Here is a 26,668-nt window from a genome sequence, read left to right as displayed (position 1 = left end):
AGAAAAGCTTTAGGTTAAGAGGCGGGTAATTTAAGACTTCATGACAATGGTTAATGCAAGTGTGTGGGCAAAGATGTATCAGACAGGAAGCCATAATTCCCATGGTGCCTGACTTCATTGTGCTAGCAAACTCAAGTGTTGCATGTTTAATTGGCTTAGTAAGACTGACATTTTGATAATGCCTGACACTTATAAGGAAGCCAAAATACTAATTCATGACTCAATTAGCCCTGGCATTCCCACTGTTGAAGCTTCAACCATGCTAATGAAGAAGCCAATTTATTTAATTTTTCTTCCCAGAGTTCAAAATTGGTCACAGTAAGTGAGCTTTATGACCAGGAGAGAGTTGTTGGGATTTAACTTTAATGAATCTATTGGTCTATCAACCTTTCCATAATTTTCTGCTTGGACTTTTAATGACTACTTTTCATGATCACTAATTACTGATTTTCAGCTTTTATAATGAGGTCCACTCTGATTTCCTTCTCAGTCACACAGTTTTGAATCGGTCTCACTGCACTGGTCTCCATGAATTTGCTCTTGCAAGATGAGAATGCAGTTTCTGGTGGAGAAAAATCTTTCTGGAAGGAGATGGGTTTTTGGAGAGTAGGGCTGTACAAGGAGAAATGGAGCAGCTATAGCTCACAAAGACTATGTAGGAAGCCCACAGATAAATAATAAATGCAAAGGCTTGAATAGGGAACAATAACAAAAATAAAAATAAAAATATTTAAATGCAGAAGAACTGAAGGGCTGAAAGAGTTTTTCTCCCTACCTTTTTTCAATGCTTTGTAGATAAATAAAATACAAAATATCTGCTTACTAAATATTTCCTTATGGTATCTCTTTCTTTTATATGCTCTGTGTTTCAATCTTGAGTAGTCAAGCTTACACTTTTCAAGTTATCTATTCTGAAAAGATTTGTACAGGATGTACTATCAGGATTACGGTTTAATCTAGTGAATACTGATGCTATATTGGGAATAATATGTGAATGGGTGCTTATGTGTTTGACGTATTTATTATTTATTTCTTTGAATCATTTGTGAATTGACCTGGGTTCGCTCTGCAGATATGTGGACACATGGCAGTGCCAGGAGGTAGGGTGGGAGGGAATGGCTTAGCCACTATAAAGTAAATTTAGGAATGGAGAGGAGAATTAGAGCTAGAAAGATAATATTTGAATTTTCTGATTGTTTGGTTCACTTGCAGAACCAGTGTGCCTGGCTGCCACCCTGCTCAGCACCGCTGGCAGGACCAGCACCACCACCAGCAACACCAGCAACACCAGTACCACCAGCAGCTCTTGTCCTCAGCCAACTTTGCAAAAGGGGAAAACAGTACCTTCACCGTGTTAATGTTTTTGGGAAGGAATAAACACATTTTCAGATTAGAAAGCAGAGCTTCTATCATAAATCATCCAAGTTTACAGCTTATGAAACACAAGCACTTAAAAACAAGGGGATGACTGCTAAAGACGTTCAGATCTGACAGAGATTTTTCAAGTACACTGCCACTAGGAGGTCTGCGTCAGATGGCAGGTGCCACACAGCTGGCTTTCATCACCTTCCTCCTGTCTTTTTACCTTCACCTTGTGGCACAGCCTACTTACAGGCAGCCTTGCTCTTTGGCAATTCTCAGACGAATGGAGCAAGCACCAGCAAAGAGTTCATCCTACACCAGCTCTTGGGGGCAGAATTTGAGGGTCCTGCTAACTGAGATACAGATCACCCAGGAACTGAGCCGGCAGTTGAGGACATCCTCGCTATAAAAGCTGCCTGCAAAACAAAATTGTTATCCCACCAAGCACTTCCTTAAAAAAAAAAAAAAAAAAAAAATTAAAAATTAAAAAAAAATAAAAAAATAAAAAGACTTTTCGGGGCTGCAATCAGATTTAGAGGGAAAACAATGTGAACTAAAGCTTGAATCTGGAAGTCTGATTTCTGGTAGATAAAGCTAAAACTGCTGTGTTGCCAAGCTAGCACACTGCTTATAGCAGTAATAACTGCATCTGAGTACTCAGGGAAAACATGCACATATTTTCACCATAATTTCCCTGCCCAACAATGCACAATATGCACAGTTCCAGTTTTCAGGAGACAAACTGCGTACTGGCTCTTTACTGCCCCATTAAACTCTTCTGTGATCTTGTCTTGCTACTTTACACACCAATCAAGAGCTTCGAGAAGCACCTAAATTTGCAGTTTAAGTGGGATTATTTGCAAGCATGTGATCCGGTTTGGGATGATCCTGCAATCTGTAGAATGGACAATCATTCTACACACTGTTCAATCAAATCAAAACAACTTACAGTAAATTTTCCGTATATAATGTTTGTTTGGGGTTTATAGCTACAGCAAAAAGATGAATTTTTTTGCTTCCAGAAGTGCCAAGTTGCTCTTGGGTGGCAAGATTGGTTTTGTTCTAATATTTTTGTTCCTTCCTAGTGGGGGCTTGCAATCTCTTTTTCTTATTATTTTTCTTACTGTATTTCCTCTGAAACAGGAGGCTGTTGCCACAAAAGCAGTAACAAGACTGTGGTGTTACAAACTTGGGCAACCTTGCTACTCCTGGTGTGGTTTTCTGGATCAATAGCAGCTGGAAGAGTGAACACAGAGGAGAAAAGCACTACAGGACTTCGCCACACACGGGGAGCTGTGCAGCCAGACCTTCGGGGTGGCTCTGCAGAAGATGACAATGTCAGAGACAGAGTGATGGCAGGGCCGTCCCTTCCTTCTTGCATGAGGCTAATGAGCATGCTTAGCAGTGTGTAGCCTCTGAAAGGAAACAATGCACTTACTGGAAACCTCAGAGCTGTGTTTGCTTTTAGAAAGGGCTTTTGAGTCATTTATTACTTCTGCAGCTTTGTGGCACCTTGCAGCACTCTTCTTAGAATGTGGCTCTTTAAATCATTTTTTTTATTAAGTCTGTGAGAATTGCTGCAGTTTTAGTCATGATATACTTCTAATGGTCTGGTTTCTTTTTCTCTTTATACATTTAAACTCACAGTTTGGAGAAACATGTGGCCTAGAAAGCTAATCAAACAAGCTTTTCCTGTGGACAACCAAAAGCAGTGTGTCTATTGATGCAGTGGCATTGATGCACTGACCCAGAGATAACGATAAATAGTATCACTAGCAGAAGGAAAGCTAAAAAAAAAAAAAAACTGCATTTTTTTAAAAATGTTTCACCAGGGCTTCATCATAAAGGATGTAGACCCTCTCAGATAAGGTCTCCTGCAGATGCCAGCAAGAGCAATCAAAACCACTATTCACAATGACAAATATTTTCTACTTAGCAGGCTCCTATCACAGTGAGCCATAGGGAAAATGCCAGCACTTCCTTTGCTGTGAAAATGCCTTATTTCTTAATTTGTCTAGCCTGGCTGACAAGCTGGGCTTTTAGGCAAATTAAGAAGAGGAATCTCATTCCAGGTACTCTTGGATGTGCTGTACACTTGCTTGGGCTGTCAGGGTCTGCTTGTGCTCCTGGGAGAGTTCACCACTCAAATCCCCCAGTGGTTGTGCCAGGGAAGTGCCCAGCTCCTCTGGGAAAGAGTGGGGGACAGGCCCCAGGCAAAAGTGATCCCAGGATGTTGTCCTTATACATTTAGGATATGGCAATTTAAACTGAGTCCTGATGCTAAACAGGGAGTGCAACAGCACCCCTTCCTAATCATTCATTTCCTGGATGTGAGAGGTCTGGCTTGGCTGCAGATGTGAACTAAGACCACTTTGGAAAAATCCTAACCCTAATGACAGGATGTTCTTCAAATCATGCATTTGTCTAGTGGACTATTTGTTGTCTATTTGTACAACTGTGAAAAGCAAAGAACATGTTCTTCAAGGCTTTGAGTATGGCAGCTGGCTTTGGGCTTTGAGTGCTAAAAAAATAAATAAAAAATAAATAAAAAATAAAGGCAAATAAATGTTGGTGGCTGCAGAAAATTCAGTCCAAGCGAGTCATGCTATGAAATTCTCTTTGAATGGATGAGAGAAGAGGAGGTGATACTTTAAGTCATCACTATTTGGCAAACTACAGGGATCTCAGAGCTGTCTTTCCTCTCTGCATAGCGAATTGTCATCAATGCTGTTCTTAGAAGCCTGGCTGCAAAAGATGAATTTAGATTTGATTGTATTACTGTACAGTTTGTGTAGGGAACAGACTTCAGGAGGCAATCCCTGTAAACATGTGGTAAATATGATGCCAGGCCTTGGCAAGGATGAAGAGTGAATTTTTGTATCAGTGACATACCCTTACTCCTTCCATGCAAATATAAAACATGGAACTTTATCTCTTCTTCTTTACATTGCTTTCTCTCATATGGAAACCAGTCTTGTGCACACTACCTCGACAGTGGTGACAGTACTCCACTGGCACTGTCCCTGGCACGGAGTCTTCATACAGACTGCTACTGTACGGTGTGAATGAAATAATTTTAGCCTCTCTACAAAAGATTTTCTGTTCTTCCCTGAGGGAGACAGGCACCTTTTTTACATTGTGTAAGATACACATTTCGGGTCAGTACGGATGTTTTTTGAAAACACCATTACTGAAGGTTGCAAGACCATGAGCCTGGGACAAGTCAATAATGCTCTGAGCTTAGCTTCTAGCATCTGTAGTGTGTGCTGAGACAGAGGGAAGCAAAGCTGTGTTTCTATGTAGGCATGACCGTTTAGATGACCTCTTTCTTATTGCAGAAAACCAAAAAGAAACAGAGGAATTAAATGTGTTGCAATGGACATATACATAAGGTAGACAGAGCACTTAAAGAAATGTCTGTTGAAAGGATATATTTCACATGCAAATGTGAAACCCAGCTGAAAAAAGGTTTTATGTAACTCTTCCCTCCTCCTGACTGAGTGACTTTGAAAATGTACAGTCACAGCCGGAAGGCTAAAAAGTCCTCTCTTCTACCCTTAACCTTCAAATTACTGCATGAAATACCAGCGGAAAAAGAAGGTTTGAAGCAAGATCTTTGGAGCTAAGATTCCTCTGCTAAACCTGGAATTGCTCGCTGAAATTTACTTGAAAGTAGCTGGAGGATTTCTCTGCTCTTTCGTTCATGAAGAGGACTGTGAGCTCCTGCTGTGAATGAGTGACTTCAGCTAAGGGTACTGATCTCCTCTCTCTTCCAGCTGAGTGCAGTCACTAATGTGTCAAAGGAGAAAGCTGCTTATCCTGCCTGAGTGGCTGCTGCCTGCCCCAGGGGAACCACAACTGGCTGGTCCTGCCACTGGTGCTGCACTGTGCTGGGGGGCTAGGCCTCCAGGGGCTCTCTTGTCCCCCCAGAAGGAGCACGTGGTGCACCACACATTTCCATAAAAATTACGGGTAAGATTTCTAAATGTTTGAGACCTCTATCAAACTGGTCTGCAATTACACCAATGTTTGCAAGTTTCTCTCTCTCCTCTTCATTCCCTCCTGACAATGACAGTGTGTTGGAAACCAGCCCATACTACTGGAAATAGTAGGATGAAGGGAGAAGCACTGATGTATTCAGCTGTTGCACTGACCTAAGTGAAGGTGGTCAAATATTTTTTCTTGTCTGTTTTTTGTTTGCTTGTTTATTTGTTTGTTTGTTTTCCATGCACGTGAAAGAAATTCTCCCCATATAGCATGGCTTATCATAGAGAATCATCCTCAGGATGAAAAAGAGATTCAGGTTTAGATTATAGTATTAAACTATTCCATGGCTCAAATCTCCAGTTCTGGAAAAGTATGTTTTAGAGAGATTGGTAAAGACAATTAGAGTGCTGTGCCTACTGGTTTTGTTTTTATGTATATCTAACCTCGTCTCAAGACAGGCTCCTTCAACTGTCTGGTAAAGACGTGGTTGGAGAAGAGGTCAACACCATTATAATGTCTAAAGAAAAAGTGTAAATGCAGTGATGCTAGCTCTTAATGCTTCACATTCTCTTCAGTTATTGCATCCTGCATGACATTGAGAAGAAGAAATCATTAATAATTTGTAGTGACACATAGCTTCTGAACTATTTAATTATCAGAGATGACTGTGATTCTAGAATGACATTCACTCTTTCAAAGTGTAAAAGCATGTACTCAAGCATTTTTTGAGGGTGCTCATCCAAAGACAGTACGCTTTCATCTCTGATAGCCTGATTAAGAGGAAATGTGTGGTACCTACATGAGAGATAAGATTAGTTATGCTGAACGGGTGCCGTAGAGAACAGAGCAGCCAGTGACTTACCACGTCGATTATCTGCAGCAAAGAAAGCTGAAGCTCGACTACAAGGGGCTGGGAGTCGTTCATGACCGGTCGCTCAAGACGATTGTAGTTTCTCAGCAGCTCTCTGTACAAGCGCCTCTGGCTTTCACCCTGCAGAGAGACTAGGGGAAAAGAAAGAAGGCAGCTGTCACTGAGGCTGGTCCCATTGTCCTCATCGGTTGTCTGTTTAGCTGAAAAATCCCTCTTAATATATTGGTAATTTGAAAGCAGTTTTCCAAAAACTACTTCCCCCAAACTCTGCATGTAGGTGTGACAGACACAGTTTTTCTATATATGTGACTGATGAGCTCCTAAAGAAAAAGAAAAGAAAAAGAAAAAAAAATACTATTAGCACTTTAACTGGTTACTAACACTCAGAAACTACCAAACAGCCTTTTGGACTCAGAGTAAAAGTCCCCCACTGCTTGGCCCCCTCCTGATGATGATCAGGACTACAGAAGTGCCAGACAGCTTGCTGGAAGGCAGTCAGAGCACTTTCATTTGCTTGTGCTTATTTCCTAGAGATGGGCTGCTGTGTGCCAGTGCTGGTATTACTTGGCCAAATTGAGTGTTTACTCAGCATGAGTAACAGGTAGCCTCATAACTCAGGGCTGATGTATCAGCCCTTCTCTGAGTGTGCTCAGGAAGCAGGAAAAAGCCTTCTAAATACCCTCTTTGGTTTCGTGTGGAAGCCTGTACAGGCTTTGGGTTGACATTTTTCCTTCAGATGGCAGCACGCTTTGCTAGCACCAAATGAGGTGGTGGTTTGAAGGCCAGAATGTTTGGCAGGTATGTGTAACAGTGAAACTGAGCTCATGGTGTCAGATGCTTAACTTGTTTTCCTGGGGGAATGGTCCTGACACAGTGGCTGCCACGCAGACACAAAAGCTTGTGAAAGACTAGCAGGACTTCAGTTTGTGCTTAAATCGAACTGTGCTCCTGTGTCCTGTCACCCTGGCTTTGTGACGGGCATGGAGCATGTTCGTGTACCTGGTGTTGCAGTGTTTCCAGGCCACAGCAAGCATGGTTGAGGCCCTGCGGCAGTGATTTCCCCAGTTTCTTCCTATGGTAACGCCAGCACCTCACTGGGATTTGCTGCCCAGGAGCTTGGGTCCCCTAGGACCATGCAGGTGTTGGTGCTCTGCCCGGTGGCAGCCTGAGCTCGACCCAGAGTGGCATCAGAGTGTGGGCCACAGGCTGCAGGTTCCCTCAGGCCAAACCAGTCCTGTCTACACCAGTGCACAACCCCTACACTGTAGAAATACAACCCGTGGCAGGGAATCTCCACACTAAATTGTTATTACTTGGGGCTGAGGCATTTTTAATCCATGGCAGCTTCTGCTCTGTGTGACTCGTTTTAACTCTTGGGCAGAGGTCTTCACACTGAGACCAGGAATCCTCTCACAGTGGTTGTGATGATCACCTTTTTGACAGTCCAAGCAAACTCTAACAACGAATTCTCCTTTCCCCGGCATTTTACTGTGCTCAGCAAGCCCTGCAAGCCTGGAACAGGTATCTCCAACACAGCAGCCATGCCTTTTAAAGCTGATAATGTTGCTCAGTTAAAAAATCTGTTTCATTCACGTTTGTTTCTATTTTCCTGATGCTGAGGGGAGTTTTGTGGCTTACCAGTATGGCAGTGCCTCATGAACAAGGAGAAAGAGTATTTTTGTTTATTTTGGAGAGTTACACTGACTCATCATCTTCATGGACCCTCTCTTCTCTTGAATAAAACATAGCATGTTCATGGGGGTCCAGGGGAGCAGGATGCTGTAGGGCTGCTCCAGTAGCCCTTGCTGACACACTGGACACTATGCTTTACCATCTGCAATGACAAGCTCTGGCCACAGTTTCTCAATTCAACAGCTTAAGCAAGCTTCATTGCAAGTCAGTGATTAAAGTCCTCTTAATATATTGATTTCCAGTGCCTCAGCAGGCTCCAATTCCCTTTTAAGATTCTTCTGTGGGAAGGAAACCAGTGAAAATCACAAGACATTGTTCTATGCAAAGAGGCTCTGTGTTTTCAGCAGATCTGCTGTCCTTTGACTTACCTAACACACTCCCCCTGTTCCCCTCTCCTGTTCCTGTGCTTTAGGGAAGGAACGACTGCCTGCACTATTGCCCTCATTCTGAGTGCTTATGTAATGGTTGCCTTTAACATCCCTTTTAAACTGTCTACCTCAGCTTTTTGCAGCAGAGAAGTGCCCTTCACCAGGCTCAGGAAGTTGGCTGGGCTGCAGGAGTGCCCTGGTACCGTCACTGTCATGGTGCATTAAAACAGCTCACCGAGGGAGGTCTGACTTGGAGAGATCTCAGCACAACCCCTTGCGGTTTGCTCCATGAAAATGTCTTTGTACTGTGAGCTGAAGTAACCCAGCAGTACACTTTTCGTAGCTGTTTTTTTCACCCTATCTTCAACTCTCCCCTCTGCAATGGGGTCCTATTGCTTTGCAACCTCTTGTATCCAAAGTTGTTAACATAACCTTAGCTGATCTATACTTAGCCTGCTGAGTCAGCAAGAGTAGCCGCATGTTTGTGTGCTGTCTGGTTATGTTTACAAAATTACACAGACTCAGAAGCAGAAGAGCTTTTGGGTTCTCCTGGCATGTTATCTTGGCAGCCATCGGTATCACAAAGACCTGGTAAGTCTAATCAAACCACCTTCTCTTTGCTCTATTTTGGAGAAGAAACTGAGCAGGCTGAGAAGTCAGACTTGTGTTTTCATATATTTTTCTTTAAATTGTAATTTTCAAATACTAAATGTTTCCTACTCCAGAGAGATTGCTGCTTTTTTTTCCCCTCTGATGCTTGTGCTAATGCATTGTGACACTACAAATCTGAGTGCTAAATGGAGTGTTTGCTGGAGATGGGGAAATCTGCATCTCTCAGGAATAATGGTAGAATAAGCTTTACCATTGCCTCCCCCTCAGCTGCAGAAATCTCGCCAAAAGCAGTGTCACTGTGAGCTCACTGGTCCCTAATACAAAGTTTCATCTTTTAAACTAGGCTGGAAGTTGAGCGTCAAAACTTCAGGTTACAAGGTCAGTCTCCCAAATGCCAGACTTGCTTGGCTATGTATGTTACAGGGAAAGTGCAAGCAATGGTCATTAAGGATGATGCTTGCTAGATGCAACAACTTTGAATAAAAGAGAGCTTCATGTGTCACACTGCCTCAGCCAGTGTCCCCCGTGTTACTGAATTATCTTTGAAGTAGTAGCAAAACATGCTGTCTTCACTAAAATTTGAGGGAAGCATGCCCGGCGGATGATGTTTATCTTGAACTTAGCAAGGCTTTTGACACTATTTCTCAGAACATCCTCAGAGACAAGCAGATGTTTTTCAGGCTAGATAAGTGAACAGTGAGGTGGACTGTCAGGTTCAGAGGGCTGTAATCAGCGACATGAAGTCCAGCTGAAGGCCAGTCAGCATCAGAGTACCCCAGCGGTGGATACTAGGGATACTAGCTAGTTAACATCATTGATGTTAATGTCTGCAAGTTTCCAGGTGATACGAAACTGAATGGCTGATGCACCACGTATTTGTGCTGCCTTTCACAGGGACAGATTAGAGAATTGGATGACAGAAACTTCATTAAGTTCAGTTAAAGGAGGTGCAAAGTTCTGCACCTGCAGATGAACAACCTCAGGCTGGCAGCCCACTGTTTGGAGAGCAGGTTGGCGGAAAAACCTTGGTGGGCTTTGTGGACACCAGGTGACCATGAGCCAGGAATCCACCCTTGCAGTAAAGAAGGCCACCAGCACCTTGAGCTGCATCAAGCAAAGTCTCACCAGCAGGTCAAGGGAGGTTGTCCTTGCTCTCTACTCAGCACTGGTGAGACAAACTTGGAGTGGTGGGTCTGGGTCTGGCCTCCCCAGTACAAAGGAGATGTGGACTTTCTAGAACAAGTCCACCAAAAGGCCATAAAGGTGATGAAGGGACTGGAACACCTCTCCAGTGAGGAAAAGCTGAGAGAGTGTTCTTCTGTTCAGCCTAGAGAAGAGAAGACTCGGGATCTTATCAATGGCTACCTGATGGGCAGAAGTAAAGAAAAGAGAATAGGGAAAGGGGAAGGGGAAGGGGGAGGGGGAGGGGGAGGGGGAGGGGGAGGGGAAGAAAAAAAGGGGAAGGGGGAGGGGAGGGAAGGGGAAAAAAGGCTTATGGGATTATGAAGTGAAATGCAATATTTGAGGTAGGCAGAATTTTGGACTGGGTTACTGCCTAAGTTTTACTCTCTGAGTAACTTAAATTGGTTCTCTAAACTGTTCCTGCAATTTGCAGACATTTGGAAAGCACGAGACAATTAATCCATGGAAGAGATAAAGTCCCTTTATGGTTTTGTGAAAAGCTTTATGGATAGCAGGGGTATTCATGGACTATGTTCATCTCTTCAGTACCTCTCTAAATCTCCTCCTATACAGCTGCATGTGGAAAGAAGTCTGCAAAAAGCCCGTACTGTGATGTTCACTGATTGATCAACACGATCTATAAACTGCTACCAAATCTCTTGGGAATACAGGTTATAATGGGATTGCATCTTTCTTTCTAGGACGGAGCTGCTGAGAACTGCACTGCAAGGTAATCTGCCCAGGAACTATCTCTCTATTGCAGCATGCTACCATCTCCTCCCGCAGGAGGTGTAAGAAAATATGGGTCTCTCTAAATGCATTCCCAAGAGATCGGGGAAAACCCCTGTGGAGGTATGGTGTCCTCTCTCCTGGATCAGTGAGTCCTGTGATGTGAAGGAAGAGCCTGTACCAAGGAAACAGAAGATGGCAGCCTCCCTATGGGCTCATTTCTGAAATGCCTCTGAACAGCTGTCTTTCTCCTCCTTCATTCCCTTACAACATGCTCGCCTTGAATTATTTCTGCTGGAGATAAAGCAAGACGCCTTGGTGTTATTTCACAGTCTGGGCTCTGCCTTTCTTTGCACACAGAGAGTCTGCATGTAAGATTTCATCATTGTTAAGTGCAGACATGTTGTAATGCCCCAGATAGGTTAGGCAGAGACACTAAGGGTGAAACATGGAATAACTGGATATCAAATAAACATCTGCAGAGCTTTAGTAGCTAAACAGCAGAGATTCTTCAGGGCAAATCTAGAAGCAAGAACATCCAGGTATTTGGATAACGTGTGGCTTAATAGCTACATGGGGAGAGGCATGTTTGATGTGGCTAGCACAGATGGTGTCTCATAGTGACTGTATGGTATCTATAAAGGGTTTTGAATTCTCTGAGATGTTGCAATTAAATTAGATCAAGCTGGTGCTGGATGATGTCAGCTCCAAGTCAGCAACTGTGTATGCTTAAGCTCAAGCTCAGAATGAACTCTTCATGTCTTGTTGCCAATGATGGCAAAGAGAGCTGCTTCAGTTGGCATGCATGCTTTGTGGTAACTTAAGACACACTGATCTTATTGCATCTCAGATATCTGTGAGTGCTGCAAAACTAAAGATAAATGTTTAAACAACCCCAAACCACTGCAAAGAGAGGAAAAAATAAATTAAAAAATAATAATTAAAAAATAAATAAAGAAAAAGACATAAACCTGACTAAAACTAGTGAAGCCATTTCACCTGACCTGTGTGCTGCACGTGGTTTGTTGGGTTGCACGGGTTTCCTCACTTAACATTTTGCTTGGCCTGACGAAGAAACAGAGCTCCTGACATGTGGCTGTGGGCTGACCACAGACCTCTTCCACTTTCCGTCTGCCTGGGTTCCTCTGGGCTTGACTTGTCTCTTCTGTGTTTGAGTGGCAGCCTGAAGTCCCCAGTGTGTCCTTGAACCTTCTGTGGGTTTGGGTTCAGATCTGGTTAAGAGTTTGTTGGGTCTGGAGGCTGTTCAGTGTTGTCTGGTAAGAATGGCTGTCAAAATTGCAGCTATCTCTGGTCAGACTGTCCATATGCTATCCCCAGGAAGGCCAGATGCTTCCTCCTTTCCTAAGAGTAGTGCTGTCATATCTTGGCTCATAGATCCTCCTGCTCTGCTTTGCATGCAGAGCTCCCTGAGCTCCAAGGCAAGAGCACAGCCTTGCCAGCTTCCCAGGTTTGCTCCAAAAGGGGTAAGCTTCTTGACCAAGCATCCCTGGTGTGGGCGATAGGTTGGCTTGCTATGTACAGTAAAGAATAAATATTAAAGCGTAAATATTAACGAGAGAGTAAGTGGACTAACAGAGATTTCAAAGCTGGTCTGAGACATATTATTTGTGTTTATTGATCACTCCTCCTATTTTTAATGTATATTGTATATATACAAATGTTTATAAAATAATCCATGGATTTATTTTGATAATCTCTTGACTTTTTTGTCTATATTGTGCCAGCTTCTAGCTGAATGCTTTCTAGTTGTTGCTCATTTCTTTTGGCACAGGCCTGAGTCTTACACACAAGCTATTACTTCATTCATAGAAGTTTATGGTAGTTATTTGTACCTAAATAATTTCAGTTCAAATGTCATATTTTTCCTACGTCACTTTTCTTGACAGATATGCATGCTAATATGTTTCTGAATTACAAAACATGCCTTTATTTCTTCCTTTTTCAAAAACAGTTCATAGAAGTATTTGCATATAAACAGCACAGTAAGTTAAAGTCAACTGCGTATTCCTTATTCATCACTTTGTTGCTTTCACATATTTCGTCCCCTGCTACTTTCAGAAGGTGTCCAAAACTGCAGCAATATTGTGGCTGTGGTGTTTATTCAACATCCTTGCACTTTCTGCAGGTATTTAACACCAATTTTTGCAGGTTTTTTTTCCTCTTTTTTTCTTTGTATACTGTGTTTTTTTGTTGTTTTTTTGTTTGATTGATTGATTTTTTGCCACATTCCTTGTTTGGTTTTTGGGTGTTTATGTTTGGTTTGGTTTGTACTGTTTTGCAAAAGAAATCGAGTGGAGTTCTGGCCTTTTTTGAAAATCAGTGTCATTACACTGGTAGGTATTTTTATATTTCATTGTTCATTGCCTACAATGTCGGTGTGATTGGAACATTTACACAGCAAAAGCCATTAGGAAAACATTTGTGCAGCAGACCTAACTCCCAGAACTTTCACATACTTTCCTAACAACCTGCAAACTCTTCTGGAGTACCTCATCTTCTACTAGTTATTTTCTCTTTAGTTTATCGTTGCATGGTTACTGGGGTTTTAGCTATTTCTGAGTGAACGCAAATAGAATGATCACATGAAGATGCATACCGTACACTATTATGAATTATGGGGGAAGTAACAGAAGTAGTATCAGAGAAAAAACAACATGCAACTTCACTGACATAAGTAATTAGAATGACAACAGCACTTGTTAAAATGTGGTATGTTCTACTGCTTTGGTAGCTATAAAAAAGCATCTGCCTAATTTTGTATATTTTGCAGATTTCTGAAAATGTAAAGCATGCCACTGTCATATGTCACTTAATCCCCAGAGACACAGATGTGTCCCATCCGCTTTTGTTCTTATGTGCAGCATTTTCACTTTTGTCTGTGGCTGCAAAAGCATTATTTCTTTCAATGTCCTTTGATTTAAAATGCACACCATCACACCTTCGGGGAAGAGTACTCACATGCTAGACAATGGAATCATATCAGCTGCCTCAACCCTCTGTGTGTTTGTGTGAGAGAGTACTGTGTATTTGAATAGGTCTGTCATTTAAAATCTCTTTTTAATCTTCTTCGCTTCTGGGTAATATTTGACTCTCATCTTCAGCTCTCGCTACGCAGATTGTTTTTGCATCTTACACTCAAAACTCGTTAGATATCCAGAGGAATGTGAGAAATGCCTGGTTCTCCTAAAAAAAAAAAAAAAAAAAAAAAAAAAAAGGACCTAATCTTCCTGATACTGGTCATTTCTGCTCTTTTATACCAGATAAAGAGCTCCCCGCAGAGATGGGTATTAAGGGGTATGTGAGGAAAGGTTTCAACTCAAAGACTTTAGGCACATGACAATATGCTAAAAAGAGTATATAGGCCATTATATAATGAAAGGATGGGATTATTTTTTTTCAGTGGTCCTGATGGCTTGGTGCAGATGTTTTAAAAGCTGAGATATGTGAGACATGCGTTAGGATATTAACAGTGGGATACCTCTCAAACTCATGGCAGTTATCTAAACTACCTCCTTGCTCCAGATCAGAAACATAACTGGCTGCAGCCAGAAAGGGAAAAAGGGAAAAAAAAAAAAGCTGTATTCTTAGTGTTATGCTAGTTTACATCAGCTCCGTGCAACACAAGTGTAGTTAATACAATCATAGATGTGGAGGAGCACAGGAAGAGGGAGTTGGTGCAGGGGTGAAGACTGGGACTCCCCTTGCCAAGACGTATTACAGAGAGCTGTGGTTGTGCAAAGGTGACTCCTGATGGCCTTCCAGAGATCACTGGGGTCAAGCGGTGGTGGACGCCAGTGGAAACAAATAAAATCATACAATAAGAGTGAGGCACTGGGGATACAGCCATCAGCGTGCTGGAACAGGCTTCTGAATTCCCAACTCACACTGGCTCACAGAGCAGCATCCTTCCACATCCCTTCACCTCGACACAGTTCAGTACCCAAGCCAGTAAATGAAGGGAAAACCCTCTTCAGGAAAGCACTATGTACCTCACTAATCGAGTGCTGCTAATAAGGTAGCCATGGCAATCTGCACCACATTCACAGATGTCTCTAAAAAGGAGCCCACTCAAGCCCACAAAATACCATTGCTACTGACCATAACCAGTGCAACATGTTTGGGCACACAGAGTGGTTCATTTTCACAACACGATGGTTGTGTGCAACATTTTTCACTCTGACCTGTCCTCTGCATCATCCAGAGCAGTTAGATTGTCACTGTTGCTTCAGCAACATCACGTCAAGGCAATGGTTTTGAGGCAAGGTCCCTCTGTCACCCCTGAGCTGTGAAAAAAAAAAGGAACAGCTTTCTCTGCCTAGTGGAGGTAAGTTTGTGACTAAGGAATAGCACCTGGGAGAGTGATGCCTGATTTTCATCTTTGCTTTCTTCACACCTTGGGAACTTTTTGTCATCCTGGGAGATCAACTCATTTTTCTCTTCTTCTTCTTCCAGGGTCCTGCTGATCCTGGATTGGGCTTATTCTATTTATATTGTGATATTTCTAGTGTAGGAAGTGGAGACTGAACCACTGGTTTGCACAATAAGCTGAATATGTCATTGCAGCCTCCAGCACTGTCATTATCTACAATGAGTTTAGAAAAAAAATCTCTTCCTAACTATCATCTCCTCAGCCCTCAGCAGATTTACTTATTTGTTTCCTTTTCTGAAATCATATTACACCTGCCTGTCCACCGAGGTCTTCCCAGATCTGAGCAACAAATGATGAACTTTTGCCCTTTCAGCCTGCAAACTGCACTTGCATAGCAATTCTAACGAGCAAAGGTACTGAGGATGCAAAAGGCAAATTCAGTGATGGCTTCTTCTGCCTTCTTCCTGCATCGCTCAAGACTCAGCTGTGGCCTTGGAGCACAGTGGGAGGGCTGCACTGCCATGGGCAAGGGCACTAATGGTTGAAGTCAACATGGACCTGGGAATGTAGAGAAAGCTGCAAACTTGTGTTAGGACCCTGTGTCAGAAACTCAAATGGTGGATGACAAGAAACATGGTGTCAGGGCCCCATGAAAGGGATGTGGGCTTCCCTGCTGGGAATTTTGACAGCACCTTGAACAGATGCTCATTTCTCATCCTTTTCAGTGCTGCATGCCTGAACCAGGAAATATGAATATACATCTTTTCAAGATCCAAAATAGTTTACTGTGAGGGAACCAAAACTTACAGAAAACATCTGTGGATGAGAATCACCCCTGTTTTAAGCTGCACTGCTCAGGTTTCACTAGGCCAGGCTAAACTTGCTGCCCATCTACGTGAAAGATGCTGTATTGCTAGATAACTGGTTGTAGTTTGGAAGTTTGAGCAGCCAAAGTGGCTGCTGTCAAGCAGCTTTGCTGAGGAAAAGAAGCCTAACTCTTTAGTGGTCCAGGTCTTCAAAGGCAAAGGGAGCTGTAAATACAAGCATGAATATTCCTAGCGGGGAGTCTGAATCTATTTTTCGCTGAAGACAAAAGCTGCCTCTAGGAGTGTCTTGATGAGGGAAGTGGCTGATGCTTAGCAAATTAGACTTGTGACCAATCAAACAAGGGTCTGTGGAGATCTGACCTAGGACACTTGAAATTGTAAGATGTGCTTTGATTTGGCTCATTTCAGCACAGATTTGCTTTTGCTTATATCAAGTGGCTGAACTCAGGCTGTATCACGAAGGATATGGCTGTTTTCTTCCATACTCCGAGTGTCACAAGGTCTCAGTGGCACATGTGTGTTTATTAGCTTTGATCTGTCTCCATTTCCAGGATGGTAAATACTTTTGTCTTTCTCTCATGTCCTGTTTTTTAGGGGATCAACAGGGAGATGAAATATGTTGTTTTCATTGCTGCTTTCTGCCAACCAAAACTGCGTCAGCTGACTAACTCTGACTAAGAGAAATGAACTGCAGTGAAAATGAGGTACTCTCAGGCAATGTTGGTCTGGGAGCCTGATTTTGACATGATTTTATCTGCCGATTTTAAAGCCTTGGTAACCTCAATGTATTGTTCCTGAGTTATGTCAGTGCAATTGCGTGTCCAGGTGGAGCATGGCAGTCATCTTGTGATACAGTAGCAGACACCTGAACATGTTGGGATGCTCGATCTCTGAGAGACCACAACTAATTTGAAAAGCAGAAAGTGAAACTATGTATGCTGCCTTGCCTGCTCTCTTTCATGCCCCAGCATAAAGACTTCCTGAGTCTGTTAGGGCATTTTGACCTAAAGGGAAAACTATTTTCCCAGTTGGAAGGAGGCTTCCTCTGGGGAAGGATGGCTCCTCTCCTCACCCACGCACATGTTCCCAGTTAATCCATCCTTTCCATTAGCCTGATCTCTCATTGGCATTTTTAGCATATACGAAGTACTTCAACTTCTTATTGCAATATCAGCTAGAAGGTCCCCACGGAGGTCAGACACCTCTACTGTAGTAGACTTTGAACAGACACTTGGTGAGAAGGTGCTATATACTAAAATGGGCAAGAGGTGAGAGGGGAACTGAATATGTAATCATGAATGTAAGCATCAATATGACATCTGTTAGAAGGCTGGGAAGGCAACCTGGTCTGGAGAGGAGGGAAAAAATCTGCTTCACAGGTAGTTTGCAAGGATCTTGCAGCTTTCAAGCATGGCTAATGCTTTTCCTCTTAGCTTGGGGTGGGCTAGTGAAAATTTCATGGATAACCTGTGGTTCCTTCAACCCAGTGCCTGCTGAGGTGGAGAGAATCTGTAGCTCTGAGAGATGATTTTAGCTCTGTGGTTTGACAATCCCTGTTTACTGGAATGCATGAGCAAACCAGGCTTTTGTTTTGTTGGGAATCCATAAGTAGGTTGACTTTGGAGAGTGTTTTTTAATTAGCTTTCTAGCTGACAGCTGTGGAAACAAGCCATTGTAACAAATTGTTATTACAATTATTACAAAGACAGACGTCCAGTAATTTGCCCTGTATTATTCATGTCTGTCTAAGCAAGCTTGTGTGAGGGGATTCTTCCTCTCCAGCATGGGGTTGCCTGTGGAGTGTCTGACCTACTAAATTCTTGGTCTCTTCTATAATTTGGGGATGAAGCCTAAACAAGAATGGATACAATTCAAAGTCACTGCCTGGGTGAAAGCTGAAGCACTGACAACAGAAAACCATCTAACAAATAGTTTTATAATTTTTTCTCTCTTCTTGCTGTTCTTACAGCTGCTCCTTCTCAAGCTAGATATCAGTGTGCTGATGACTTTTCTAAAGTGGAACAATGTTCAGAAGATATACCCCTTCACGTGTCATGACCTCCTCTGCCACTTTGCAGGCTCAGGGCAAGAAAGTTCTTCAAAAAGAACGAAGGATGGGTAAGAACTGTAGAATGTGTTTTCTACATCATTATACAACAACAACAACAAAAAAGCTTTTTTCTTTTTTTCCCTAAACCTACTCAGAGATGAAAACAATAAGTAGCATCCTACTCTACAGCCAGCCTATATTCAGCATCAGTGGGGCCCACTGTATGACACACAGTTAGCTTTGTACCTAACGAAGCCTCCCTAGCACAACTGAAGACACCGACCCTATGGAGTGAGTCCACTGGGTGTCACCGAGAGGAAGGGCTGCTGGAGCACAGCACATCCAGTGAGAGGTGGAGTGAAATTGGCTTTGTGATGAGAAGTCAACAGGGAGCTCTTCTGGCTGCCCTCATCTCTTGCAGGGGAGGGCTGTATGATGATGGAGTCAGACTCTCCTGTGAGGTGCTCAGGCACAGCACCAATCAGACAGAAGTCACATCATGGGGCTTTTCCAGGAGACCAGTGCAGCCTTTTTTCTCTGAAAGATGCTCACCATAAAGGAGGCCACCATCCCTGAAAATCTTTCCAGACTGACTGCACTAGGATCAACTTAATTGAGCTCCTCTGAGAAGGGGTATTAGACTGGGCAACCTTTGGAGGTCCCTTTCAGCTGAATTATTCTATAAGTCTGTAATCTACAAGTCTATTACTCTATAGATCAAATCCTCTTACTCCAACAGCCACAAATATATCTTTTCCAATTTACAGATTATATTTTTTCTCTTGCCATTGTGGAGATCAAAGTGACCTAGAAACTTTTCTACATAGTCACAGTTGAAGTTCAGGGAACACAGGGCACAGTTTTGTCAAACCAACCTGCAAATTATGGCTTTAGGTTGTTTAAGCAACAACAGACTTCCCACCTACCATTATATGGTCTTCAAATTACCTGCTAATAAGAATATCATTGTTCCCTGTCTGTGGTCAAAGGGAGGAGAACACAGTCCCTCTTGTCCTAAGTGGTGGCGTAAGACAGAAGACTTAATGTGCCTCTAAGAGGGAAGGAGGAAGGATGAACTCCTCCCTATCCTCAATGTGAAATGAGATCTCAAGCCTACACTTTCCCTCTAAGTCCTTTGTTTGTCCAAATCTATGCTGCGTTAAAGAGATAAGTAGGGACTTTGGCTTTCTCTGTTAACTAACCTGTCCTCATGCAACATCCTGGAAGACAATAAGGACTGTAGACATCTATTTCTGGAAGTCAGTAAGTACTGCAGACATCCATTTTAGTTCTCTGGTAAACACAGTTTCTCTTAGCTGAGAAAGGCCAGTAGATAGCAAGGCAGGACAGGGTCACCTGCATCTCGCTGTTGACAAGCATAAGTACTCATGCTCATTATGTTATTTTTCTATTGCAATTCACTGACTTAATTGTGAGCCATAGGCAGGAAGACTGTTATTTCCACTTACATCATCTGGTTCAGGTCTCTGCCCTGTTACCAGCAGCTTTGCTCAACACAGAAAGTACTTGATAAGCAACACATTTTCTTCAAGCTATATTTGCTCAGCAATAAACTCCTGCCTACCTGTTTCACTCCCTTGGGTGCTGCTGATTGCCAATGCTAGCTCTACCTGTCTAAGGCAGCTCTGCTCTCTTCCTTTATTAGATTACGCAGGCAGTAGGTATCCCTGAACAACCATGCCAGGAGTGATGCAAAGGTTTTGATCTACTTTAGTCACACCCTAGAGCTGGGGAAACTTTCTCTCTCCCTCCTTGATTACCACATACAACATCCAATACGTTACTGCTATCACTAACTGATCCTCTCCTCCACCTCTCTTTAGAGAACAAACCAGAGGGAGAAAAAAAGGTCTGGATCCCTCTTTAGAACCTGAATCTTTTGCCTAAAATGGGAATTTCTGCTCTGAGGTCATCAGATGTCCTCCTGTGCTGGAGCAAGGCTGAATGCTCTTGAGGCACCATCGGTCATTCTCCCAAAGAACACGTAGAAGATACTTTCTTGTACACTGTACCAACTGCTGGAATGATGCAACTCAGAGAGGATCATCTCAGAAGATCTGGGGAACTGGGCTGAATGTGACATTCAGATCTCAAATTAAGAGCATGAAAAACTCTAAATAATCTGATTTTAATACCTGGTTCTAGTTGGGTAAATTATGAGATCTAAAGTCAAAGATCTTCCACTGACCATCCAAACTACCATGAAAATACACCATATTCTGTTAAGGTTCAGGACTTCTTGCATCTATTCAAAAATGTCTCCTTGGGCTAAACCAGTTTGATCTTCACAGCTCACAGCTCTTCATCAGCCCTATGCAACTTAGGCCCAAAGTTTAGACTTCATATATAAACATTTAAATACCAGCCTTGATTGCTCCTGCTACAGAGATCTCTAAACTCCCTTCACTTCCATTTAACTAGTTCACATTAACGAAATTGTAGCTTGGCAGCAGAATCTGGCCTTTTGAGACTGTCTTGCCAATGATTTTGCTGCTGCAGAAACAGCACCTGCTTACATGGAAGTGAACCAAAACCAGTATCCTAGTGAGGATTTGCTCCTAGAGATCACCAGCTGTTTTCTGATGTGATCACCAGAGCTCATCTAAATCAGAAGAGCCATGAGAAACCAAAAAAGGGGTACAGCATAAGAATTCCACTCTGTACTGCAAGTGAGACAAAGAAAAGCTGTTTTTTTTTTGCACCAGCTCAGTAAGCCAAGTCAGGTTAAATTACTTCATCATTTACATCTTTTGGTGGTAATCTTGTTTGCAGCATCCTCTGCCATAGGTTTTGTCCAACCCAGCTTAGCCCTTCATTCCCACAGGATTGCAGGGTATGAGCTCAACCCTTACTTTGTCTTTGCCTTGGCTGAGCTTTTCAAAACACACAGCCAGAGTAGGGCCCTGATGTCAGCCTGCACTGAGCAAAGAAACTAAGAGGTCTGACTCTGCTCTGTGTGGTGTGTGTGGCACTTTTATGCCTTCACTTTAAAAAAATGTACATAAAAGTACAGTAATTAAAATACACGGGTTAGCTGGAGACTTTCAGCTCAATGTGTAGCAAAGCATGTGTTTAACTCCTGGGTTGTTCAAAGCCAGCAGGTGCCCAAGCACTGCGCTGAAGGTAATGCTCCTCGGGGAGGCTAGGTGCCTGTATGGTCAGTTAGGTACATTTCTTGGGAGGAGAACTCCTTTACAAAGCCATTTACAGCCTGGCTCCTCAACTGTGCCATGCCTGAGGAAAGCAGAAGGGTCTGATCCCTCGCTTCCCATCCTTCTCTAGAACAAGGTTTTCTAGTCACTCTGCTTGAGATTACTACGAACCTGATGGACTTACAGAGGACTTCCATCCTCTGGATGCTCCTTCAGGAAGCTGATGACCGGTTTGCCTAATTTCACTAGGGCACATATCCCAAGAAAGCATCACTAGCTCCAGGTGCTTTGGGAAGGAGGGATGCAGCGACCTAACAAGAAGGACACAGCTCCCAGCAGTAGCACAAGCAGAGCCAGGATGAGGTTGCTGAAATGAAAATTCATGGGGGAGGAAAAAAAAAAAAAAAAGAGTTCCTGTGTCTTTCTGGTTGTTTTGTATTTTGTATTTTTTTTCTAGTCCTTTTAACAACTTCCCTGTCAATCAGCCTTACAGGAATTTTCAGTAGTTGAGAAACTGCTATGAATTCTGTTGAAACAACTCAGCACTACCTGAGAGTGATGTTAGCTATGACAGGCTTGCTGTGAATTCCACGAGTAGTCTTGTGGGAGTTCATTTGAAGCTTACTACTAAGAAGGCTCCACTATTGACACCATGTTAAGATCATCTTTATTTTTCTTCTGTTCTGCCCCAACTGCCCAATTTCTGTGGATTTTCTCTTTTCTAGAAATAAAAAACATATATACCCATAGAGCAGAGGGTAAATATGGAGCACCTTCATTACAGGTTCATTTTATTCTGTATTAGCTGTTGTCTATAAAAGCATATACTTGTAAACTTCTGGTAAAAGCACCTAACAAAAAATCCTCTGAATTATTTATAAAGCTGTTTGAGTCTTCATGTGCTACTCAGAGAAACTGAACATCCTCCTTGGTGAATTAGTGATTACTCAGTATTCAAAAGGCCACATTTTAAGTGTTTGAAATAGGACTGCACGTAAGCTGAGTTATATCAATAACTAGCAGCCATCACTTCGATGTTAGTTCAGCTCTGAAGTAGCACAGAAATGTCTTACCAACAAAGATAACAAGGTTCTTAATTAAAATGGGGGGGAGGGGGGGAGGTGGCAAAATTTTCTGCAATACCACTGCTACATCAGGCAACTGAAATGTGGAGCTGTAATAATGACATGCATAGTTGTTTTGAGGGTTCAGATAAACTAATGAAGAATTGTCAGGGTGACTTGTATAGTCCAGTGCAACAACACAAATATGTAACTTTCCAGTGCACCTGCATGTCTGAAGTATGTGGACTACATTCTCTGTTTTAAAAGGCAATCCTCCTTTCTCTATGTAGAAACCATGGGTAACATAACATGGTCCAACACACCTGCAATACTCAATTTTAAAATTTGTATTTGCTGCAGGCAGGAATGTTTCACATAAAAAGCTGTTAGGGAGCAATAACAGTGTATTTTGTGTAAAACCCAGAATATCTTTCAGGACTATGGCTATTTCAATCTCCCTTCTCATTTAAAAAATCTTTGTCATTAGCCCTGCATTCCTCCATGTTTCAAAAGAGTCACACAGGTACTAGTTTTGTTTGTAACATGACAAAACTTCAGAAGACAGCTTGGTCACATATGACAGCTTAGACTACAGCAGCCCATTAATATTTTTATTAGATATTTCCAGCTTACACCTGTCACTGCCTGGAAGGACTCTTTTTAAACAAACTCAAAGGTAGAAGAGAAAAACATTAAACCACAAATAGTAAAGTCATATGTTTATGCACCTGCATATCTTACCAAATAATGCACAGAAAGTAAACAGTTACTAATTTTCTTCTGGTCATATTTTCTTTGTAGAACAACATAATTTCAGCATCACACCTACAGGGTTCTCACAGCCATCCTGTCCAGTCTGGAGTTATAACTTCTCATTCCCAAAATAAACAGTGATAGAATAAAATTATAAAGGAGAGAAAGAATATTTTCCTCTCCAAATGCAATCATTTCTATTCATTTCTGAAAGTGAAAATGGCTCAGCTTTCATTAAAAAAGCATACCTTTTCCCTTCTTAAGAAAAGGTGCACAGTAGTGTAAGATACACAGACTTAATCAAACTTATTACAAAACTTTTCTTAACTTCAGTACTGCATTCTGATGAAGTTTAAACTACATGCAGATACAAGTCCTGAAAAAGAGCTGGGGTGAGTGTGACTGGCGTTTATGAAAGAAATAAAAAGAAAAAAAAATAAAGGGGGGGGGGGCGGGGGGCGGAATGGACAACCAAAGATGAACTTACCTTTAAAGAAAGACAGGAAGAAGGATGCCCAGAGGCATAGTCCAGAGTAAAAAAATCCCAAGCACTTTTCTGTGAGCATTGTCGAAACTGGCTGGCTATCGCTCCTGAGCAGAAGGTGAAATAGGATCAAGTCTTGGCAAGAGCGTGTAATGACTGATGTATTTGGCAATTACAGTAATAAGGCACCAAACCAGCTTCCTACCAGGAGAGAGAAGAGTATTTGCCTGTGTGCTTCTCCGGTCCCCAGGAGCCAAATCAGCTCAGTGCTGGGTCAGTAAATCCAAACACAAAGGAGCTGGCTACTTTGCTTGGGACTCACATTCCCAGGCACTCTGAGCCTTTCCTTGATCAGAAGCAAATGCCAGCAATCCCCGCACACAGCTGTGTGTGTGTTGCAAGGAGGGGGAGCAGTGCTGCCTGGGAGATGCTTTCCATATCCCCAGATTGTACCTAACTCGAGACAGCACGTCTGCAGCACTTCCAGTGCTTGCACTCGAGTGCCTCTAGAGCTGCTTCCCAGAAAAATGAGTTTGTGTCCCTCTCTGCTCTCTCTCAGCTACCAGTGTGACTTGCAGCATGCACCTGTGGCATGGTGTCCCTGCAATCCACCTGCCCTTTCTCACAGGAGAAATGGTCCAGGTGCAGAAGCTGGGGATAGTGACCCTGGACTGTCTCATGCCCTCTTCAATTTTCCCCTTTCCTATGAGCACATCCACCGAAGGCAGGCAGCTGCCCTCAGTGCCCCTTCCCCAGCTGCCCACTGCTTCTGGCTCTGCACTGGGGAGTTTTGCACACATTGTGGCTCCCCTGGGACAGTTCCTCTATTTCTCCACTTCACTTGGTCAGGACAGAGAAGCATCTTGTAGTTCTTGGGCAATTTTGCCAGCCTGTGGTCTGCGCTAGATTTCAGCAGTCACTGCCTTCATCCTGGCTTGCTTGGGGGTAGGAAGGTTGTCTTGCACTTTTCTGCCCATTTTAACCAATACCACCTGGACATTGTGGCTGAGATTGAGATTTGTGCCCCCTGTCCTCAATTCTACTCTGGGGCGACGAGTCTCTCCTGAATGCACACCCAGTCCCTGCTTGTCTCTGCCCACCTCTGAATTGTATTAGGTTTGGGATGCAGATGGAAAGGAAGAGGGTTACATCTTCCATGCTTTGTGTTGCCTAGACGAAAAGAGCAGTTGCACCCGCATATGTAGCTGTCTGTTAGCACTCTGTCCCCTTTTCTTCTGTCCAGCAGACCTCCTAAGAAAATCCCACACTGACACCTCAAAGCAATACAGCTCTTTCATATCCTAGAGTAAGGCATGGCAGGGATATGCAGATGTAGAGATTTCCATTGGGCACATTTGGACTACCCATAAAGACAGATAACAGGAGCCTCCAGGGCCTGCCTTAATTAAAGACCTCACCTATTCACTAAGCTCTCTGCTGGTACTGAATGACTTACACAAAACACAGCCTACCCCTTAGTGCTACACCTGTAACTAGGATGGGATTTGTCAGAGAGTAAAAGGATCAAAGAATTGATCCTTTTGAATTGAGGTTGGAAGGGATCTCTGGAGGTCATCAGGTAAAAAATCCCTGCCCAATCAGGACCACCCAGACCATGTTGCTGAGTATCATATCCAGATGAGTTTTGAAGGAGGGAGACTCCACAGCCTCTCTGGGCAACCTGTGCAAGTGCTGGGTCACTGGCACAGTAAAGAAGTTCATAGAATCATCAAGTCTGGAAAAAGACCTTGAAGATCACCAAGTTCTTGCTGACATGCAAGAGGAACCTCTTGAGTTCCTGTTTTCGCCCATTGCATACTGCCCTGGCACTGGGCACCACTAAAAAGAACCTGGCTCCACCCATTCTGCACATTACTTTCAGGTATTTACTGATGTTGATCAGATCCCCCCGAGTTTTGTTTTCTGCAGGCTGAACAGTCCCAGCTCTCTCAGCCTTTCCTCAGAGGAGGGGTGCTCCAGGCTCTTCATCACCTAAGTGGCCCTATGTTGACAACACCCAGTGTGACCATATCTCACACTGGGGAGTCCAGTACTGGACACAGTACTTAAGTGTGGAGTGCTGGGCAGAGGGGAAGGATAGCCTCCCTTAACCTGTTGGCAATGCTTTGCTTAATGCAACCCAGGACACGATTAGCATTCCCTGTAGCAAGGGCTGATTTGTGGCTCATATTCAATGTGGGGTCCACTAGTACTCCAGGAAGTTCTTTGCAAAGCTATTCTCTGGCTGGGCAACCCCAGCAACTGCTGGTGCCTGGGGCTGTTCCTCACCAGGTGCAGAGATCTGCCTTTCCCCCTGTTGACCTGCTCGGGGTTCCTGTGTGGGCAGGGCACAGCCCTGGCTTCCTGCAGCCAGCAGCAGCACCAGGCCGTGACTCTGCACACCGGGGATCTGGGCGCCACCATGGCCAGGCCGTGCCCAGCAGGGCAGGCTGGCAGGAGGGCAGAGCCCCGAGGCGCAGGGGCACAGGGGGCGCTGAGCAGGAGGCCAGGCCTGGGGCGATGGGCATGGGCACGGGCTGGCCCCAGTCACCCCTTGGCTGCAAACCTCTCTCTGGGAGCAGCTGAAGAGCTGCAGGCCTGCAGCTGAGCAGCACAGCACGCGCTTTCAGGGGGAGCAAAGCAGTGGTGCCGGGCACCTGGGGAGGGAAGCACCAAGACGAACAGCTCAGCCCTCCTGGCAAAGGGCGGCATCGCCGTGCCCCAATGCCACCAGACCTCATAGCGGGCATGCGAGGACGCGGTGGGCACAGCAGCAGGAAGAGGGGGAGACGGCGGCAGGGGTGGGGATGGCAACTCCAAATAAATTGTTAGCTACACTGAGACTTTTTATATTTATAAAATGGCTTTATTTTCTACGTTGTACAGATTTATTTCCTGAGGGCCTTCCGGTGCTCCTAGGTGCCGGCATGTGCCCCGTCTGCTGGCGGGGCCCTGTTTTTGCCAGCTCCTGGGGCACTGTCCTAGTGTTGCCGGCGGAGTGGCCTCTTCTTGGCTGGCGGTGCAGAGGCCTGGGAGGTGGGGGCCCTCCTCTTCGGGGCTCGCCGGGGCCCCCTTTGTGGACGGTCCCTGCTCTGCTGTGCTGTGGAGGGCCCCGCCGCAGCCT

At 43.7% G+C, this 26,668-nt stretch overlaps 1 protein-coding gene across 1 annotated transcript in view; it reads right to left on the bottom strand.

Annotated features, from left to right (window-relative positions):
- LOC310890206 (neuronal acetylcholine receptor subunit alpha-7-like) overlaps positions 1–24,013 on the bottom strand; it is a 59,973-nt gene extending 35,960 nt beyond the window's left edge. Inside the window, exons 1-3 of the mRNA XM_083818931.1 lie at positions 23,750–24,013; positions 23,548–23,651; positions 6,212–6,351 (exon numbers count right to left, since the gene is read on the bottom strand). Of these exons, the coding sequence (XP_083675057.1) occupies positions 6,212–6,351; positions 23,548–23,626 (219 nt within the window). The 5' untranslated portion in view covers positions 23,627–23,651; positions 23,750–24,013. The remainder of the gene's footprint in view (positions 1–6,211; positions 6,352–23,547; positions 23,652–23,749) is intronic.
- Positions 24,014–26,668: the final 2,655 nt, after the last annotated feature.

This window comes from Anser anser, assembly GCF_964211835.1.
Source record: "Anser anser genome assembly, chromosome: Z".
Classification (NCBI taxonomy): Eukaryota; Metazoa; Chordata; class Aves; order Anseriformes; family Anatidae; genus Anser; species Anser anser.
The sequence above is the reverse complement of the archived record's forward strand: the minus strand, read 5'-3'. Positions and strand labels throughout refer to the sequence as shown.